General features: G+C 32.2%; 2 protein-coding genes across 2 annotated transcripts; both read left to right on the forward strand.

Annotated features, from left to right (window-relative positions):
• The first annotated feature begins 249 nt into the window (after window positions 1-249).
• LOC132727621 (uncharacterized) lies at window positions 250-3444 on the forward strand. Its single transcript, XM_060713193.1, has 3 exons — window positions 250-302; window positions 1983-3114; window positions 3415-3444. Exons 2-3 carry the CDS (start codon window positions 2062-2064, stop codon window positions 3442-3444), a joined length of 1083 nt encoding a protein of 360 aa, XP_060569176.1. The 5' UTR covers window positions 250-302; window positions 1983-2061.
• A 12729-nt stretch (window positions 3445-16173) lies between these two features.
• On the forward strand, window positions 16174-20637 carry LOC132727628 (uncharacterized). The gene is made up of 2 exons (XM_060713201.1): window positions 16174-16372; window positions 19139-20637. The coding sequence occupies exon 2, from the start codon at window positions 19218-19220 to the stop codon at window positions 20598-20600; it is 1383 nt and encodes a 460-aa protein (XP_060569184.1). The 5' UTR covers window positions 16174-16372; window positions 19139-19217; the 3' UTR covers window positions 20601-20637.
• The last annotated feature ends 545 nt before the right edge of the window (window positions 20638-21182 follow it).

Genomic DNA, 21182 nt, shown 5'->3' on the forward strand with positions numbered 1-21182 from the left:
AGATATCGACCCAGTCCGGGAACATAATGAATGACCCTCATATATACAGTATAGTTTCAAATATTCGAACATGTCTTCGTTTATTTGTTTAAGATGTTATTCAAATACTTAACAAATTATGTTTTAAGATTATTGTGTAGATAAGGTGATGATTTAAATGTTATTGATAATATATCTTCACAATTTAACCATATCGGTTACATTTTTTATGAAAACGTTTGGATATAACTTACGATATTATATTATTATGATATTATATCAACTGAGATTCAATGTTCTGGATAAATCTTATGATAACTCATGTAAGTACTGAAAATAATTTAACCTGTTTCATTTTCAATACACATGAAAAGATATATAAATAAAAACTAAGACGTAGCAATTACTGGTATTTTTTTAAGTAACTTGGAAATCTATTGTTCCGTAACCTGCAATGTTCCATTACATTTTCCACTTGTGTCCCTTCTCTTCTTGTATATAGACTAATTAGAACACTTTAAAACTCCTAGCATCATAATTTGTTTTTCTCTTTTGTGTGTGTGTGTGTGTTGTTTTTTTTTTGTTTTTTTTTCAGTAAAGGTGTTGCATTTTTGTCAACCCTTCTTGTTACTATGTGTGTGCTATGTTAACAAAAACTTATTTGTGCGTGATACTGGACTATCAATTGAGTTTCTTGCTGCCGTAGCTTCAATTAAACATAAGGGTACGTTTAAATTACAAATCAAGTGATTTGCAATATTCACATAAAACGTTTCTACCTTTATTTATTGCATAACTGATGTAAACTGTTTTATATATTTTGCATACGGTCTGTCTGACCCCAAAGACAAGCTCTGCAGCCGCATTATGAATAATATTTCAAAGAAAACAATCTCCTTTCCATCACAAAAAAGTCAGTTAATATTGAAAACGTGTAGGGATGCTTCCATAATAAAACTATTTATTAACTTCATTAACATGTGTTTACATGTACCAGTTTGAAGTTTCCATGCATAATGTTTCTTTCGAGAAGCCATTTCAAAATTCATTATTTGACATTCCTAACTATTTGTGGGCATCATAAATTTAAAAAAGTATGTCCTTTTCTAGACTAATCTGACGTTCTTTCATATTGAAATGAAAAAATAAATCGTTATGATCTTTTAAGCTAATGCGGGTAAAAAAGATTTATAAATGTATTGTCTATATAAAATGCATTATTTATCAGGTCAAACGAATGGTCATAAATCCAACCAATTTCTGACAATGGTTTTGATTTAAATGTCATGAGCTAAACAGCAAGATAGTACTCCTCATTCTAACTTATTCATATCTATAACAATTGTTTACACAAAATGAAAGATGACACATACTTGAAAATTATCCACAAATGTACGTAACTATCTCTTATGTTACTTCAAACTTGTTATACATACCATGGACCATGGACTTACATAGTTAAAAGTCTACCTACAAAGTAATTGATTAAATACATATACATATATATTAAACAAATATATTTTCTAGATTTTTTATTCTTTATTTATCATTTAGAGTCTATCATTTTCATCTTAGAGGGCGACAATGTAAAAGTAATAATATGCTTTCCAATGTCAACGTGAACTGAATGTGCTATATATTTAGAATAAAGTGTGAAAAGACTGTCCTTGTCTTTTTATCAAGTGAATGTTACAGATAAATATGAAATTAATGATATTTATAGAAATCTTCTCAAGACTCATTAGTTAACGACATTTTCATTGGACATAAAATTGAAAATAATAATGACAAATTGTAAAGTTATTTTAACTGTAACATTCACACTTGGCATAATGCCCTGATCTTTATTTACATTGGTGACAATGTAGGCAGAGACTTGAGAAATTGTCAACATATTTATCTATGTACATTTAAACCAAGTATTTGTATACATTTTCAAACATTTTGTTTATCAAACAAGTATTTGTATATAATTTTAAAATATTTTTTTTAAACATTTTCAGGTCAAAACAGACTGACTGGATGATGCATTTAAGTTAAAACAAAACCTTTCTCTTAAATAACACTCTGTATTGATAAACGATGGCGGAATATAAAGAGAGTGACGTTATAGAAGAAGAAAAGAATTGTAAACTGACCTATTATTTCCGTGATCTACTAAAGGAGCGCATTAATTTCCAGATATCTGAAGAAGAGACAGTTGACATAATAGATGCTGTAGAAACACTTGTTTCTAACATTATAACGTACGTGACATCAAAAGTGGATTGGCTTCCATTCTCAAGACTTCTAAAAGTTGGTAGTATGGCAGAAAGTACAAGTATTGTATTTCCTGACGAATTCGACTACCTTGCTATTCATAAACAGAAAGGAATGCAGATTGAGAGAGTATGTAAACAAGATAGAGGCTATGCCCATATAAAAGTAACAGATCCTGATTTAAAAAAGAAATGGTTCAAATGGCTCCGAGGGGATTATCTGCAAGCCTTTTTTACAACAAACGGATTTGCAGATATGTTCCCAGGAGATTTTGACACCCTAGGCAATGCCTTGATGTACGAAGTGGCACAAATATCGCAAAGTGTTTCAGACGTTGGCGTTCTCCCAAAAAGAACAGGATTAATGCGTATTGGTAAACGCGTCCAAAAGAACGGACCGGCATTTACTCAGCACTTTCTCTGGGAGCCTTATAATCTTCAGAAAAGTAAAACAACGATCAAAGTGGACATTACCCCAGCAATTGAATTTGACTTAAACGACGATATAATTAATGAAAACGACACGTTCCATACAGATATTCTCAACAAAACTGTTGAGCATGGTAAGTTTATGCTAGTTTTGACTCACGACCATGGACCATCGTGTCCACTTTGTTTCCGACTGACCTTTACAGAGACAGAAGTTAATCTTGTCTGTTGTCTAGATACTCATCACAATGACTGTTATAAACTATTAAAGTATATTTTCAATAGTGGCGGAAGTGTAAACTTCTTATCCTCGTACGTTTTGAAAACACTTGTACTGAAGCATGGTTATCACTGTGAAGAAACAGCAAACCTTGCAGTCTGTTTCAAACAGCTTGTTGCAGTATGTCTTCACTATCTATTCAACAGGACAACTGGGGAGAAAATTGAAGTAAGTCGTTTGGTTCACCTTTTAATGCGCGGTGAAAAATTCAAATTACATATTCCTAGTATCTTTATCAAAAAACATAACATAATGGACAGCAAGGATTTTCCAATTCCATGCGAACATTTCCTACTCGGGATTGAGAGAATGCTCCTGTCGGTCGAAGAAATCTGTTGCGCTGACCATCCAAATGTTGACGATATCATTATTGTAAACAGTCTCGTGACTGATGCTGTGTCTTGTTTTAAGTCCTTGTCATCCGTAAACAATTATCTAGAACTCAAAATATGTGTTTTAATATTTCAGAAATATTTCAAGCAAAATGTTGTAGAATAATTACTTTAATTTGAATTACATTGAAATAAGTTTAAGCTAAAAACATACCGAAAAATACTAAGTACATCGTGGTTAACAACCTTCTTCGACTGTTCGGCAGCTTAAATGCCATGATGTGAAACGAGTCATTTCTGGGCTATAATAATAAATGACAATGATACAGAATACCTGTGACTTTACCTTTTTTATATGCCCGTATTATGCGCCTGGTCGTCCTTTACCCGGTCTGTTAGTAGGTTTTGTGTCCGGTCTGTATCTATATAACCGGTGAAAGGAAACTGTAACTACTTGCCAGAAATATTCACCATTATGAGACAATATGCAGAGCGGAGCGTATGTTTGTTCTTCTTCGTGTCAATGTCGCATTTTGAATTATTTGATATTTTCGTGTCCGCTTTGTATCTTTCGATCTAGAGGGAGGTAATTAAAACTACTTGGCAGAAATTTTAATAATAATGTGACGATGTTAATCATCTCCAGGTCAACTTCAAAGAAACACGTCGACATGTCATTACCCACACATAAAGGTGGAAATTACACATTCATATTCGGACTGTAACTTTTTTATGCATTGAAGGATATTATAAAATAATCTGGCACAAAATTAATGTTCTGTGCACAAAATTATGTGCTGCGATGAAAACGTGTGTCTCTACCTCAAAAGTAGAGATCACACTCGGAGTTCGTAGATAATGGAACCCTCTATATAAACTTATAAAGTATGCAAAAAATCTTTATATATTCACACATTTGTCTACACTGTAACTTTCTCTTGCATTGAACAACTTTAAAATAACTTTTCATAAATATCAAGCACATATCGACAAGACCCATGTCGCTACCCAAAAGGTAAAGTTCACACTTTAGACTTTTTAAAACAGAGAATGGTCACATATTACATCATGTATATATTCAATGGAAAGTTTATGCATCAACCTTTGTTATTAGAAGACAATTATGCATTTGGTTCCATATTCATAAACACACACCATTACTTACAGATTCTGTACAATTTCATAATGGTTACGTATTCTTACTACCCATAAAAGGTAAGAGGGAAGAGGCATATGTGATTTTAAAACAAGGATGTATAACTTTAAATCGCCATATGAACGTTTGTCTTCGATATGCATTATTATTTAAAAAAGAACATTTAATTTTGTTGATTATAGATTACTCTTGCCCGAGTCCTTTGATTCAACTAACTGACATAAGTAATTGTATTCACAAAATTTTATAATAATAAGCAATTAATAAGAGGATTTTCTCAAACCACACAAAAGGATTGATTTCAATTATTTCCATTATCATGGAAGTCATTAAATGCTTATTAACCGATTTAGGAAAATATTTATCTCGTGTATATCTAAAAAATATCTAACTTTAAATGTTTTAAAATTATTTACAGTTGTTTAGTAGTAATTTCAATTATAATGTCACGATAAATTCAATATTCTATAACGGATTCATACACTCGTCAAAAAAGGTAGTAATTATATTATATAAAAATAAATCAATAAAACTTTCATATGTATGAAGTAGGAGGAAGCATATGTAAAGCAAAATTCTCTGACATCTTAAGGCCGTTCAAATATTAGAGCTAATTTAAAGGTTATAAAATTGGTTGTTACGAAATAATTCTTATGATGAAGCATCTTCTTTTAAGTTTATGACAACAATGCATCAATAAATATAATTACATCTGTACTATAATAAACTGATACGGAGCTTTGAAAATGTGATGTTTCTATAAATTTCTAAAATCATTTCAAATGTTTATTAAAAAATGACTAATTGAAAACACACCAGTTAATTCAGTAAAAATTATCGTTACCTTTGTCGATAAAATAAAAGTTTGAATCAAGCCCTTTCAGATTAGTAACGAATATGTATATTTGAAATAGACTATTATATTTTACTTGTCATATCAAAAGCAAACAATTTAAAACAACAACAACAAAAACAAAAAACAACCATAAAAAAATTCAAACTGCGTGAAAAATCTATGACGCCTTAACATTATTAAACTGTTAGGGATAGAAACAACTGGTATCTCAGAAAACAAATATTTACTATTTAACTAAAATAATATTATGCGATCCTCTGGCGAGCATCATATTGATTTATTCAAAGAATTCATTAACATAAAATTTCATTACTAACTTAAGTGTAACGCTAACATTTACGCTACGAGGGACGGTCAGAAAATATCCGGACTTTTCATGCTCCTCTCTTTCCACGTGCAGCTATATACACACATTATAATATTGGTGAAAACTATATTAATTCGCCAATAACGTGGTCAGTTTATTTTTTTAATGATAGTTGTGTATACAAAGTATTTTGCCCTCTGATCTATTATAGGTGTTTCGTCTATCATGGACTCTTTGTTAGAGGAACAACGCTCTGTAATAAAGTTTCTGGTTGCAGAAGGTGAAAAGCCCTGCCACATCTTTCAGAGTCTTAAAAAGATTTTCTGATGAATATGTATCACGTTCAACCTTCTACAACTGGGTTTCTCAGTTTTATGAAGGCAGAACAAGTGTTTATGACAGGCCTAGGACTGGGCGGCCACCTGAGGCGGTGACCCCAACAATGGTAGCAAATGTTAAACTTTTTGTCAACAAAAATCGTCAAGTAACTTTGGAGGAAGTAGCCAACAAGTTTAGCATCGGTAAAGCATCGGCACACAAGATTTTACACGAACACCAAGGCATGAGCAAGGTAAGTGCCAGATGGGTGCCTAGACAGCTGTCCGCAGATTAAAAGGCAACCAGAGTAACTAATGGCAAAGAACATTTAAGTCGTTTTAATCGTGAAGGAGATAAGTTTTTGAACCGCATTATCACCGGAGATGAGTTGTGGGTTCATTATTCCGAACCTGAGACAAAAGCTCAGTCAAAGCAGTGGAAACGACCTGGTTCCCCACCTCCTAAAAAGTTTAAGCTGTCTCCTTCGGAAAGTTATGCTTGTTGCCTTTTGGGATTCACGAGGAATGATACTTACTCATTTCATGCCAAAAGGTCAAACTGTCACCGCCAAGTACTATTCTGAAGTAAGTCTGAAAAATCTCAGAGAAAAGCTGAAGCAAATGCGTCCCAGGTTAGCACAGAAAAATGTCCTCCTTCTTCACGATAACGCCCCCTCCCATACCGCCGCAGCTACAGTAGAGGTAATCAACTCTTACAAATGGCAATTGTTGTCTCACCCTCCTTATAACCCAGACCTTGCCCCCTGTGACTTTTATTTGTTTCCAGAACTGAAAGAATTGCTTGCTGGAAAGAAATATAAGACCAGGGCGGCTTTGATATCTGCTGTTACACAGTACCTAAAACATAGGTCTACGTCATGGTTCACAGCGGGAATACAAAAGCTCCCATGAAGATGGCAAAAGTACGTAGACGTAGGTGGAGAATATTTTGAAAAAGAGTAGAAAGATTTTTTTTAAGTGTTGAATGGTTTTCGAGAACGAGTCAAAAGTCTGGATATTTACTGACCGTCCCTCTGCACATTTAACTGATACCTGAGCAATTGTGAACTTTGACATTACATGTACAAATGATAAGAAATATTTTACTTATTAATTAGTCGTCTAGGATTTCGTAAGTACATGTCAGAGATATATGCAATGATGTTGAAGTGTGTGGTATATATGCCTTTTTATTTTTTTTGTTATGATTAAATCACCGTATTTTGCTAACTACATCATATACGTTATTAAAGAAAGTGTAGCAAAAAATAATTAGTCCAATAGCAGAAACCTACCAACAGCAACCGGTGTCAGTCGGTCATCTTCATCAGACGTTAACTTCCGTGTGTTTGCGGAAGTGGAACGTGCGTCTATTGTTAGGTTCTGCTCTAATTGCTGAACTATTTCTTCTGTCGTAAAATTGTCAAAGGCTCCAGTGCTACATTGACATGGCATTATATAGATAGGCTCTTGTTTATATACAGATGTCGTTGGATAAGCCCTTAGACTTAATTGCAGGAGAATAAACCGGTTTAGTACGTCTGGAAAAATAAATATGACTTAATATATTTTCTACTGGTGGCAATTCAGTTGAACGTCTATGCGAATAGCTGTCTACGATTTATATAGACGTTTACTAATAAAACCGATGTCATTTTCTTCTGAAGAAATTATGAAGACCCAGCCTTTATATTGATTGAGTTGCCTGTGTTATATGCCAAACAGATCCCTATCAAAAGAAAAGAAAATCACTTAAGTATCGATTAGTCTTACTTTCAATGTAGTACTTCCACATAAAACTAAAACTACGCAACCTAGTGAATGCTTGATGGCAGTCACGTATGTGATATTTACACACTGACTGATATGTGACACCTCTGTACTCCGCCGTATCCAAGCAACGCTCATAGATAGTACAAGATACTCTATCATTCACAAACTCCAACATATTTGTCTATCATGTATATTTAATAAATAGGACAATCTCAAGAGGTAATGCACATGCAGTATCTTGAACCCGATGTTGGCGGATATTCATTGCACGGAATGGCCTTTCCAGGAAATTCAAATGCTGGTGCATGAGCACAGTCAGATTAAAAAATATTGTGTGCTGTTCCAGTAGACACATCCGGTTACTAGTATTGCATTGTGAATTAAACCTATATAAGTAATTACTGCTCGAAGCCGAACCGCTTCTGCTCATGCCTTAATACTGTGTTCTGTCAAAGCTAAATTTGTTAGTTGTTTGTGTCTCAAAATGATTAAATTGATTTAATTAAAAGCAACATAGTGCCAATTTATTATCGGTACTTCTGTTTAAACGCCCATTCTCAATAAAATAAAGCATTTGAGGTTGAAAAATATTAAAAATTTGATGTTGTCATTGTGTCATTTTTTATCGATGAAATAAAAGTTTAGGGTATTTTGCAAGTTTGCCAGAAATATTTTGAACAAGAAACTATGATATAACAGGATGGCATTTATTTTGGTAATGACACTGCATTTCTTCGGTAACGTAGATTTCAGATCTAATAATGTAACATATTGGCTGCATATTAACAACAAATGTCTTTAAAATATATCAAAATCTGTAAATTCTCTATCTAGAGGGACTTTCTAACCCAGGAAAATTCAATGAAGTTGGGTACCCTTGCTAATTTTCAGTTAATTTCTTCAAAGTTAAATATTCGTAGAAAGCAAAAATAGTCAATTTTGGAAATGAATTATTTTATGTCTTCATTCAAAGATATATATCATATATAATTTATGAGAGGTCGAATGCATACACAAATGTTGTATTAGCATTTTTTTTCTTCAAAACATTCAACTTTTCACTTTCTTAATATTTGGAAAATTTATTGCTAAGCAGTTATATATTTATCCCCATATAGGATGTCACGTATGTTTCATTTTATTCAAATGCAAGTAAAGGTTGAGAAAACAATTTTATTTTTTGTAAAATAATGTATATTTATGGATATTATTTTAACATTATTATATATAGAATGAAATACGGTCAGTAAGCTCTTTGCAGAAACGAATTAGTTGTTGCTGAGAACATCAATATCTGGTAAAATATTTTTAACATTTCTGCTGGTACATCAACATACATATGTATTATTAACATATCTTTCCCTTGTAAAAATAATTTTGTATCTTCTTACATCTAATACAAGGTAACCGTTACTAACAGGCATGATAATCCCAACTTTATCTTTAATTTTCAAAAATTGTTGAATTGTAAGTTGGAGTAACGTATGTTTCACACTCGCTTATTTATGAACTTAATCACGGAATTGAAACTTACATGTAAAATCGACTTTTTTATTTAGGAATCAAATGTACATCATTCTATTGTCATAAAAATGCGATTTTATGTTTTTATATATGCATGTGTAAACAATATAAAGTCTGTTTGATAACAGTAACGTTTGTTTCACTGTGGTTACTTAAACAAGTTAAAACTCGACCAAAGTTATCAAAATTTACTTACTAATTTCAAATAGAAGTTAATGTTGCTGTTATACGTGATTTCTGACTTCAATTTCCCTTTTGATAAACTAACTTTAAAAAGTTGATAACGTATGTTTCTGTAACGTATGTTTCATTTTTACATTGAAATTGGGTTAAAAAATGACGCAAGACCGTTTAACCCGCCATAATTTGTGGTTAATATATCAGAGTTTACACACATGTTAATTTTTCTTTCTTGTTTGGATTCTTCTTTGAATGGATTGGCTCTTAAATAATGGTAACGTATGTTTCTTTTTTAAAATGCTGTTGAAAAGATTTGAATAAAAATGAAAATTTCCGAAAATATAATGATTTTTGAGAGGCTGCAAGCTTATTTTTACTTATAATTATATATTGCTGTATTATTAAGCATGCATCGATTCAATTATGTAATTTCGGTTCCACTTATTATTGTTTTAGGTTTGTCACTATTTATTTATATGCATTTGGCGACATTTGATCATTCATTATATCAATGAGATTTTAAGAGTCAAATGTAATTTTTACCAATAATCAAAGTTCATATACACACAGCAATGACTAATTGCACATGTTTCGTTTATTCTGGAACTTATTTTTCTGAGACACAATTTCAAAGTTGAAAATTCTAGGTGGCGACAGTAACGTATGTTACATTTTAGGGCCTTAATGGTACTTGTAAAAGAAAAATAACAGATAGAAAGGTAAAACTGAGAGTGTCCCTATTAGACAAAGTGGCAGCCACCTTTCAAACGACATTTTGACCTCAAGAAAAACCTTCGTATAAGAGCTACCCAGTGGAACATCAAATGCTGTGTCTTATTGAGAATGAGCGTAATACATTAAGCGGTATTGTGTACATTCTGTATTTCCAATGAAATTCCAATGAAAGAAAACTCAGCAAGTGCCAATGATCCAATAAACAAGAATTTAGTGACCTGCATTTATCTAAAGCCGTTTTGTGCTTATACACTATTCTTTGTGCCACTTGTGGAAAGAAAAAAGGAAAAACAGATCAAAGCATCTTAAGGAAGGGGTCCTGAGGTGGATCCCTGCCTGATTTAAATTGCCAAAAGCATTAAATATAATGCATGTATCATAGTTTCAGGCTTTTTCTGTTGAAAAAATGTCATAATTAAATCGTAAACATGTACCGTGCGTTAACTGGAGTGCAGGTATTAGTTACCCGCACTACAGAGCCTGCACATCGATTGGTTGACTTAATGTGAAGAAAGAGAAAGGGATAGCAATAGAAATGTCATATTCAGATGCTCTTTCATTGCTTTTTGTGTATCTGGGGTGCATATTGTGACAACAAGGAACGTGTTTTTATTTTTGGCTATGATACAAAAGAAAAAGAAAACACGTAAAAACATTCGGCAATTTGATTCATACTCGGGTGCTGCGTCTTACTCGTACAAATCAGTGTTTCAATGCTCTTTATATTACTTATATTAGGTATAGCTATCCTATTACAAAATACCGTTACAAACATCTTGTATTTTAAAATGAAAATAAATACATATCATCGAGACAAATTATCTTAATGAAAGTTTTAAATAAAGATGCCATTACTACCGTCGGGCAAACATTGTTGTGAAAACTGTATGTCTTGAATGGTACATCACATGGTGTACCTATGTAGAACAGCAATAATATGAGGTGTTTTTATAAAATCTATTAATTCTATATATCACTATTACATAAGGAAGAGTAAATCTCAATTTAAGTTTATTGTGCCGTCAATGATGTTTTGACTTCTACTTAATTTCGTGTCAGTTTGATGTATGCATGCATGCAATATCTAAGTGTGTCAGTTCTTTTCTAAACATCTGTCTTATCAACTCAAAGTCTACTTTAATTCTATACAAATGCTACAAAATTACAATTTAATGGACACCACTTGAGAACAAAAATCAGATAATAATAGATAAAGGAGAGACACGGAAGAAAATCATAACTCGAAACAGAAAATTTGGAGCTCTTTTATCATTTGAATTAAGACTGAACGCGTCCCTTTACTTTGGAAAAAACCGCAAGTTATTGTCTTGGCATAGTTTTCTTGATTTATTCACCTCGGCAAGTGGGTTTTTTTCTAGACAACTTTCAAGACAAATCTCATCATTGGTTCCGCCGCTCATTATTGTGTTCACTTGACATTGACCTTCGTAATCCCTTCAAACTCATTGCAATCTGTAGAAATTAATTGTTTTAAGTTTTACTGATTGATTATGAATATAGTCTTATGCTGACATCATTAAGGACATGTAATTAAAGTGGTGTTGTATTGAAAACAGCTTTATAAAGCCACGATTGACACATTAACATATTATGAACTTATTATTAGTTTGATTGTCATAATTAAACTTAAAGTAGTATAAGAAAGAAAGAAAGCAAGAAAGAAAGAAAGAAAGAATAACAAAAAACTGAACATCCCTTTAAACCGCTTTACTCAAGTTTTACTTTTCAACGTTGTCCTTTTTCCTATTGCACTTGCATGCATTTGGTTTATTCTATTCAAAATTGTTAATGTATTAAGTCGTTTAAGTATCATATGTTGTAAACGCTAAGAAACAAACCTTTAGCAAAATCCTTAGAAATATACGTTCAGCAGAACGTCAGTGTCAAAAAACGTGAGGTATCTACTATGTTCTTTGATTTCAATTTTTTAAAATCTCGGAAATACACCTTCGAAAAAATCTTAGCAATAGAACCCTAGAAATATACATTCCTTTCAAAACTTTACAAATATATCTTCAGAAAAACATCAATTGAAAACCTTTAGGAATATACCTTCTGCAAAATATCACTTGTAACACATCAAAATTACACATAAAGCTAAATACAAGTTGAAGTACCTTGAAATTATACCTTCAGCAAAACATTCAATTCCTAAACCCCGAGAATATACTTTAAGCAAAAAAAAAGATTTGTTTCGACTTATCTAGGCTACCGAATTTTCTGTATGCTTTACTGCATATTTTTTGACGTACTTGACTGCAAGCATATCGCCATCAATTGCTTGACCCATCGAATGTTGCCACTGAACAGTTGTGTTATTGCCACACAGTTTACAGCATACTCATAATAACGTCCCACTGGTCATGTGACATTGAAGTAAATGCTACTTTCCGATCCTATACCACAATTATTGCAGACCTAACTGGCTAAAATCTAACCTGAATATAAATTCAAATGTCACACAATAGTTTAAAGGGTATATAAAATATACTCAGGCTGTTACAGAGCTCATAATCAAAATTATGTACATTTATATTTATTGTTTTATTCAGTTACTTGTTTGAGATAAATGTTTTTCACATAGCAATTATGACGTACAATAACACCCATTTGTGGGTTATTCACAATACAGCAAATGCTAAGGATATGATGATACATTTATATTTATTGTTTTATTCAGTTACTTGTTTGAGATAAATGTTTTTCACATAGCAATTATGACGTACAATAACACCCATTTGTGGGTTATTCACAATACAGCAAATGCTAAGGATATGATGAAAAAAACTCTCATACCATTCTATCATCTTTATGAAAAAAGATTTAAAAAAAATCTTTGAAAACTTAAGGTGTTTTTCCTCATATACATGTATATGTAAAATTCATGTAAATTAGCTGTTTGTATGGATTTAATTTTCATATTTTGTAGAATATCGAATCACAAAATGGCTGCCACCTTTTGTAAGGAAGTGGGGTAGGTATTGTAAAAATTATCGATATATTTATTTATCTATAATACATGTAAAAATCAATATATTTATTTATTTATAATACATATAGGCCTTATAATGTTCTAATCTTTTTGGACTGAAGTTTATTCAGCAAATTTTCAAACAGAATGACGAAAGAGGAATAGTTAAAACTTACTAGTGATGAGAACAAACATAGTTAGGACGCAGATATTTTCCTTAATCATGTCTTCAACTACGTCACTTTTATCGAAGCAATGTCAATATACACGACTCAACTTGCTTAGCACCAATATACGAATATTTGCGGGAATGATTTACCTACAAATTATTTAATGCCAATTTTTTATTTAAATTACAGTATTTGTTTGGAGGACAAGTTAAACATTTAACATTGTTACCGACTTTACATAAGCTTTGGACCCGCAACTTGTTTTCCAAATTTCATTTATATTTACATGCATATGTTGGACCTATTGCTAGAGACAACTGCTTATCAACGGTTCCTCATGCTTCTAATACGGTTTATGACAGTCTTATTTCTCTGCAGGTAGTCCTGGACTATCCTGGTACTGTATGGACGCGCTTTAATGTCCAATAAAATGAATTATCACCCACTTCCCCCAGCAGATAGTTTCATCTCCCTGTCTAACATCTCATCCATGTACCGCTAACCAGAGGTTTGCCCTCAATTTAACACAGCGATGTTTGTTTGTCCGTCCAGCTTATGCCTCCCCACACCATTACTAACCAACACCCGTTGCGATCACGCATAACAATACTTTCAGCTTTCAAGCCAACAGTGCATACCCTGCAAAATACATTGCTAAAGCAGTACTTGTTAAAACACTTATGTAACAAATATTTGAATACATTTTATTCTTTTCGTTATAAAATTAGAAACAGTAGTTCTTAGCAAATATCACAAACACTAATCCTAATTAGCACGCTAAGTATTATAAAACAAATGCCAGACAGTTGCAGTTAAAAAGGACTTGAATTACGTCAAGTTCTTTTTTTTCAAGTAGGGAATAATGACATAGTTTGGAAATATAATGAAACTTACATTGTGTCAGTCTTTTGTCAGTTAGCAACTATAAACATTGTTAAATAGTCGATTTTTGGAGGATCAAGTTACATCAAACTTTTAATTTTAGTAAAACATTATTCCTTGTTCAAACATTGTGAATATCTAAGACAAACAGTACGTGTCAACACATATATGTAATTTCTATTAATTTGTAAATATGCACAAAATATGTTTGAATTTTAGAATAATCAAACGGTTGATCAGGATATGAGTGGTAGATAAAATTGATGAATATTAAAGAATAGATATTGATAAATAAATATATGTAAAGATAGATAGATGATACAGTTCCAGTATATTGCTACCTATTTAATTTCAGCCTTCAAAATGATTGACTCATATAAAAATATTTTCGTATACATTTTTTTAATTACTTTTACTATATAAAAATTAGTTTAAATCATTTATATTCATTTTTGTAACAAATATATATACATGTCGTGAACCTGTTGCATTGCCACTTAAAAGCTTAATGAGTCATAAATATTTTTTTCAACCGCTTCCGTGGTCGAGGGGTCAGAGTCGATGACTTCTAATCCAGTTACCTCTATGGTGTGGGTTCGATAGATAATGCTTTGGTAGTTTAGCGCGGAGGAACGTAGTCTAGTACTGGTGTAACTCTCCAGGAACGATGATTAGGAAACTACCCGCCTATATGACTGAAATACTGTTTATTCAAATGAATGAAGAAGACAGTTTTACAATATTAATGTATTTATTGTATAGTGGATGAAAAAACGCAAATCTTAATTTTTTTACATTTTAATTCTACAAAATGTACAACTACTCTGGTCAAAATACCTTGGCTAGGCTTTTAGACCACTATATATCATGACAACTAGCCACATAAAAATGTTAACTAATTGTGTTTTACAAGTTATACGTCTAGGTACTATTTAATCATATCCGACATTTGACTAGTACATCTAGGCTGATTCGCATATTGTCAAATATATCATGTCATGATAAAAGTTCACATTAAGAAATAAATGCATGAATATTCTCAAGTCTGTGTTCGTCATTCATTTGTAGTAAATAAGATATGTCTGACTCTAATGTGCAGAAAGTTGTCTATTTAAACAGAGAATCTTCATACCGTGTTCAACGATATAAAATTCCCTCAAACTTTTAAAAAAACCACGTCACACCAACAAGGAAATAAAACTGATGTCAGTTGTCTACGACGAGTATCTGTAAAATAGCCGAGCAACGTCAAACAAGAAGTGTTCAATGTGCATACACGAGAATAAGACAAAATATGTGAACAGTTAATCGATTTTTTTGTTTAACTTTATTATTCTTTTCTAACCTTTTCGTGCGTTAAATATTTATATTTTGTCTACTTTTATCATACATACAATTCTGATAAATGTAATGCCTTAACGTTTTCCTAATTAATATTCTTTAAATCTCTATGTTCTTTGTAAATTGTTACCTTATTTGTTTGATGTTTAATACAAAAGTATATAAAGAAACTTTTTTTTCTCTTTTTATTTAACATTTGAGGCTATGCTCGTTCTTGAAGTATCCGCGCGTTCAATAATTCTCTCTTGTACAGCATTGTTTACTTATACATTCAGTCTCGATTATACCGTAGATTTCACGCATGCGTAAGTCTTTGTTTATGCAGTTGTCCTTGCAAATGCAGTAGCCTTCGCTCGTAAAAACACGCCGTGCAGTTATCTATGCACGAACTCGCCCTTGAAATAGTCCTCGTCGCTCGTGCCTTTGTCCTTGCAAGGCGGATCTACCAAGGTCATTCATTTTGTCTTAGAGGTTATAAATGGCACCCTTAGACTGGAATAATATTTTTCAAGGACAGTCTACTTTTCAACTATTAATCACCCACATATTGCACATGTTGCACACTTATCTTAAGATAAGAGTGACGATGATATCGACCCAGTCCGGGAACATAATATTTCAAATATTTGAACATGTCTCCATTTCTTTGTTTACCATGTTATTCCTATACTTGACACATCATGTTTTAAGATTATTGTGTAGATAACGTGATGATTGAAATGTTATTGATAATATTTCTTCACATTTTAACATATCTCTTACATTTTTATGAAAGCATTTGGATATAACTTACGAGATATTTTATCAACTGTGATTCAATATACTGGATTTATCTTAATATGATAACTCATGTAAGTTCATGTAAGTACTGAAAATTATTTTCATCTGTTTTATTTTCAATTCCCAACAGATAAGATATATAAATAAAAACTAAGACGTAGTATAATATTGGAAATTAATGATATCCTTTAAGTTACTTGCCGTAACCTAGGAAATAAAATACTGAAAGTCGCTTGCTTTATACCCTTAGACAAGTTATGACATTTAAGTTTGCGAAGTTAGCTGGGAGACGCTCTGTACAACATATTTTGGAAACTTAATGTACCCTCAAACAGAACTTAGTGTACCCTAAAAGGACTTCGTAAACGAGCTAATCCTGCGGGAAAAATATTAGATTTTTCATTTATAGGATCATACATTCTGTTTTGAAATATATCTTATTTCTAATTTAATGAAGCAATCAACTATTGTTGCAAATACGATTTTGATCCACTTCTTGGCGCTTAATTAGTCTTCTTGCTGTGTTAGTTGTAGAAATTGCGTATGTCATACAAAGACATAATATTTTTTCAATAAGATTTCTTAAATGTGTTCCTTCTCTTCTTGTACATAGACTAATTAAAACACTTTAAAACATCTAGTAGCATAAATTTGTTTTTCTCGTATTTTGTGTGTGTGTGTGTGTTTTGTTTTTGTTTTATTGTCAATAAGATTTCCCACATGTGTTCCTTCTCTTCTTATGCATATACTAATTAGAACATTTTATAACATCTTAACTTGAGTTTAGGTTTTGATAACGATTCCATTGATTTGCAATCGACACAGGATACGTTTTTACTTTCATCCTGTAATTTCAACTTCAAATTTAAACATTTTAAGTAAATAGCATTACACAAGTAGCATTTACTGTTTTATGTTTACTGTGATTAACAAAAGCTGTATCAGTTGGAATTTGTCATGCTGATAATTCTTTTCGGGAAGTCATTTCACATATCTTTCGTTGACATTCCTAATTCCTTTTTGTGGGTATCGTAAATGTGTTTAAAAAATAAACATGTACGTTTCTAGGTTAATCATACAGTCAATAACTATATTTAAATGAAATATCCCATCGTGATCTTTTAATCAAACGCGGGTGAAAAAAATAAAGATGCATTTTTTTATGAAATAAGATGTGTGAAGTTGGCGGACTGGCGGCCAAGCGGCTTGGCGGTGTGAAGTTGGCGGTCGGGCGGCCCAGCGGTTGGCGGCATGAAGTTGGCGGCCGGACGGCCCAGCGGCCAAAAATTTAAATGTTGCAGAAATGATATTTTAACAATAAAACGGCATTTAATGAAGTTCTAAAGACAATTCTTATCATTTAAAGGATATATAAAAAGAAAAAATCACTTTGAGATTTTTTTTATTTTATCATTATTTTTGTGAAGTTGGCGGCCAGCGGTCTCGCAGTCCGGCAGCCCAAAATTTCAATGTTGTAAAAGTTATGAAAAAGAATTGAATTACGACTCTTAATTAACTTTTAAAGACATATCTTATCATTTAACAGTTATATAAAAGGAAAAAGTCACATTTCAGAAAGGTTTTTTCTCTCTAGCGACCTGGCAGCAAGAAATTTAGATATTGTAGAAATGTTATAGATATGATAAAAACGAGACTTATGAAGTTCTTAAGACCATTCCTGATATTAAAAAGGTATATAAAAAGAAAAAACTAATAGAACATTATTATTTATCTTTTTTTTTTGTGTAGTTGGAAGAAATATATATATAATATATATATCTGTGTGTTTTATTGTTTAAATAAATTGTCTCCAACATTAAAATTTTTGGCCGCCCGGCCGCCAATTTCACGACCCGAGCCGCTGGGCCACCCGGCCCCCAACTTCATTCCGCAAACCGCTGGGCTGCCCGGCCACCAACTTCACGCCGCTAGGCCGTTGGGCCACTAGGCCGCCAACTTCACACATCTTAAGAAATACATCATTTTATCTGGTCGAACGTATGACAAATATTACGATAAATATCTGATAGTGGTTTTAATTCAAATATCATGAATCATACAACAAGATGGTAATTTCCTTTAAAATTTTGTTCTTATCTATAACCATTGTTTACATAAAATGCATATTTTGCGATAACGCACACATGACAGTTACTATATTGGTTTGCCTAAATTATTGTAAAAAATTTGTTTTATCTAAGCAAATACGTATACATACCATGGACTTACATAATTAATAGTCTACCTACAAGGAAATTGATTATACACATGTACATATATTAAGTGAAGTAAATATTGACAATTGTTGTTTTTTTTCCAGATTTTCGTTATTCTTTATATTTATTATAATATTTAAAGTCTACCATTTTTGTCTTAGAGGACTACTTTCTAAAAGACACAATATGATTTTCGTTGTCAAGATGAGCTGTATAATAAAATTTTTTACAAAGAATAATTTTTAAGATAAAATATGAAAATTGCTTAGAATGCGAAGAGACTGTCCTAGTCTTTTGATCAAGTGAATGTTACTGATAAATAAATAAAAATTAAGAACATTTATAGACATTTTCTCAAGACGCATTAGTTAATGACTTTGTTTTACAAATTTTAATATAAAATTGAAAAATATAATAACAACGTAAAGATATTGTAATTTTTTTCATTTATACTTGAAATAATGCCATGCTCTTTATATACATTGTGACAATGTAGGCACATACCTAAGAAATTGCGAACATTTTAATCTATGTATCTTGTAACCAAGTAGTTATATACATTTTCAAATCTTTTTTTTTTCAAACAAGTATTTGTATATATTTTAAAACTTTTAAAAAAAAACATTTTCAGGTCAAAACAGAAAGAGTGGATAATGTGTTCAAGTTAAAGCAATACCTATCTCTTAGAAAACACTTTGGAATTATAAACGATGGCGGAAAATAAAGAGAGTGACGTTGTAGAAGAAGAAAAGAATTGTAAACTGACCTACTATTTTCGCGATCTACTAAAGGAGCGAATAAATTTTCAGATACCTAGAGAAGAGACAGTTGACATAGTACGTGCCATTGAAACACTCGTTTCGATCATTTTAGGGCACGTGACCTCAAAAGTACATTGGCTTCCTTTCTCAAGACTTTTAAAAGTAGGTAGTATGGCAGAAAGAACAAGTATTGTATTTCCGGACGAATTCGACTACCTTGCTATTTATAAACAGAATGGAATGCAGGTCGAGAGAGTATGTAAAGAAGATAGAGGTTATGCCCATATTAAAGTCACAGATCCTGATTTAAAAAAGAGATGGTGCAAATGGCTTCGGGGAGATTATCTGCAAGCCTATTTTAAAACACATGGATTTGCAGTTATGTTACCAGAATATTTTGATACCCTAGGCAATGCCTTTATGTACGAAGTATCACAAATATCAAAAAGTGTATCAGACGTTGGCGTATGCCCAACAACAACAGGACTAATGCGCATTGATAAACGCGTCCAAAAGAACGGACCGGCATTTACACAGCACTTTCTCTGGGAGCCTTATACTCGTCAAAAACGTAAAAGAACGATAAAAGTGGACATAACCCCAGCAATTGAATTTGACTTAAACGACGATATAATTAATGAAAATGACACATTCCATACAGATGTTCTCAACAAAACTGTTAAACATGGTAAGTTTATGTTAGTTTTGACTCACGACCAAGGACCATCTTGTCCACTTTGTTTCCGACTGACCTTTACAGAGACGGAAGTAGATCTTGTCCGTTGTCTAGATACTCATCACAAAGACTGTTATAAACTATTGAAGTTTATTTTCAATAGTGGCGGAGGGGTTACGTTCTTATCCTCATACGTTTTTAAAACACTTGTACTAAAGCATGGTTATCACTGTAAAGAAACAGCTAACCTTGCAGTCTGTTTCAAACAGCTTGTTGCAGTATGTCTTCACTATCTATTCAACAGGAAAACTGAGGAAAAAATTGAAGTCAGCCGTTTGGTTCGCCTCTTCATGCGGGGTGAAAAATTCAAATTACATATTCCTAGTATCTTCATCAAAGGACATAACATAATGGACAGCAAGGATTTTCAGATTCCATGTGAACAATTCTTACTCGGAATTGAGAGAATGCTACAGTCGGTTGAAGAAATCTGTTTTGCAGAAAATCCAAAGGTCGACGACATTGTTATTGTAAACAGCCACATGACTGCGTTTGTATCTTATGCCAAGTCATCGCAGTTAGTTAACAAACATCTAGAACTTCAGAAATGTATTTCAATAATTCAGCAGTATTTCAATTCAAATGTCCTTGAATGAAGAGATTATTTAAATTGATATTCACGACACCGACATAACATTTTAACAGTGATAATACTAGTAGCTAAATATATGACACTAAGACTCTATTTCTTTGTTAACAACTTATTTCTTGACTGCTTAATGCCATGTTGGAAATTACTCATTTTTAAACCACTATATTTTTCTATAATATATTCATTTTTTTCTTCTTTAACAATTGAAATATGAGCTGTTTATGATAAATAGGCAGGGATGGTGCAAATATGAATTTAACATGTCAAAAACCTGACGAGGCATGCGCATTTTAAGAAGGGAAATAACGATAATACGCAAGATATATAACAAGGTCTCATGATTTAAAGAATTAGATATTTTCAGTTTGTATTAATTATCTGCTATTAATGTTATGTAGCCCTATTTCTAACTTGCATAAAGCAAATCTCAAAACAAATCCATGGCTAGTTAACAAGGAAATATGAAAAGATTAAAAAAGGGGCCACGTTCAATGAGCGCAACCCCCACATGACATAGCAACACCGTCAAATTGCGTGATTATGGTGTATAATCAACATGAAAAAAACTTAAATTTGCAATAAACAT

Source organism: Ruditapes philippinarum, unplaced genomic scaffold, assembly GCF_026571515.1.
Source record: "Ruditapes philippinarum isolate M1 unplaced genomic scaffold, ASM2657151v2 ctg662_1_1_1_1, whole genome shotgun sequence".
Lineage (NCBI taxonomy): Eukaryota > Metazoa > Mollusca > Bivalvia > Venerida > Veneridae > Ruditapes > Ruditapes philippinarum.

Bases quoted from the DNA above. Each gene is read 5' to 3' on its own strand.
- LOC132727621 (XM_060713193.1), top strand. From the start codon at position 2,062: ATGGCGGAATATAAAGAGAGTGACGTTATAGAAGAAGAAAAGAATTGT. The intron at 3,115-3,414 runs GTAAGTCGTTTG...TTAATATTTCAG, and splicing joins CAACTGGGGAGAAAATTGAA to AAATATTTCAAGCAAAATGT.
- LOC132727628 (XM_060713201.1), top strand. From the start codon at position 19,218: ATGGCGGAAAATAAAGAGAGTGACGTTGTAGAAGAAGAAAAGAATTGT.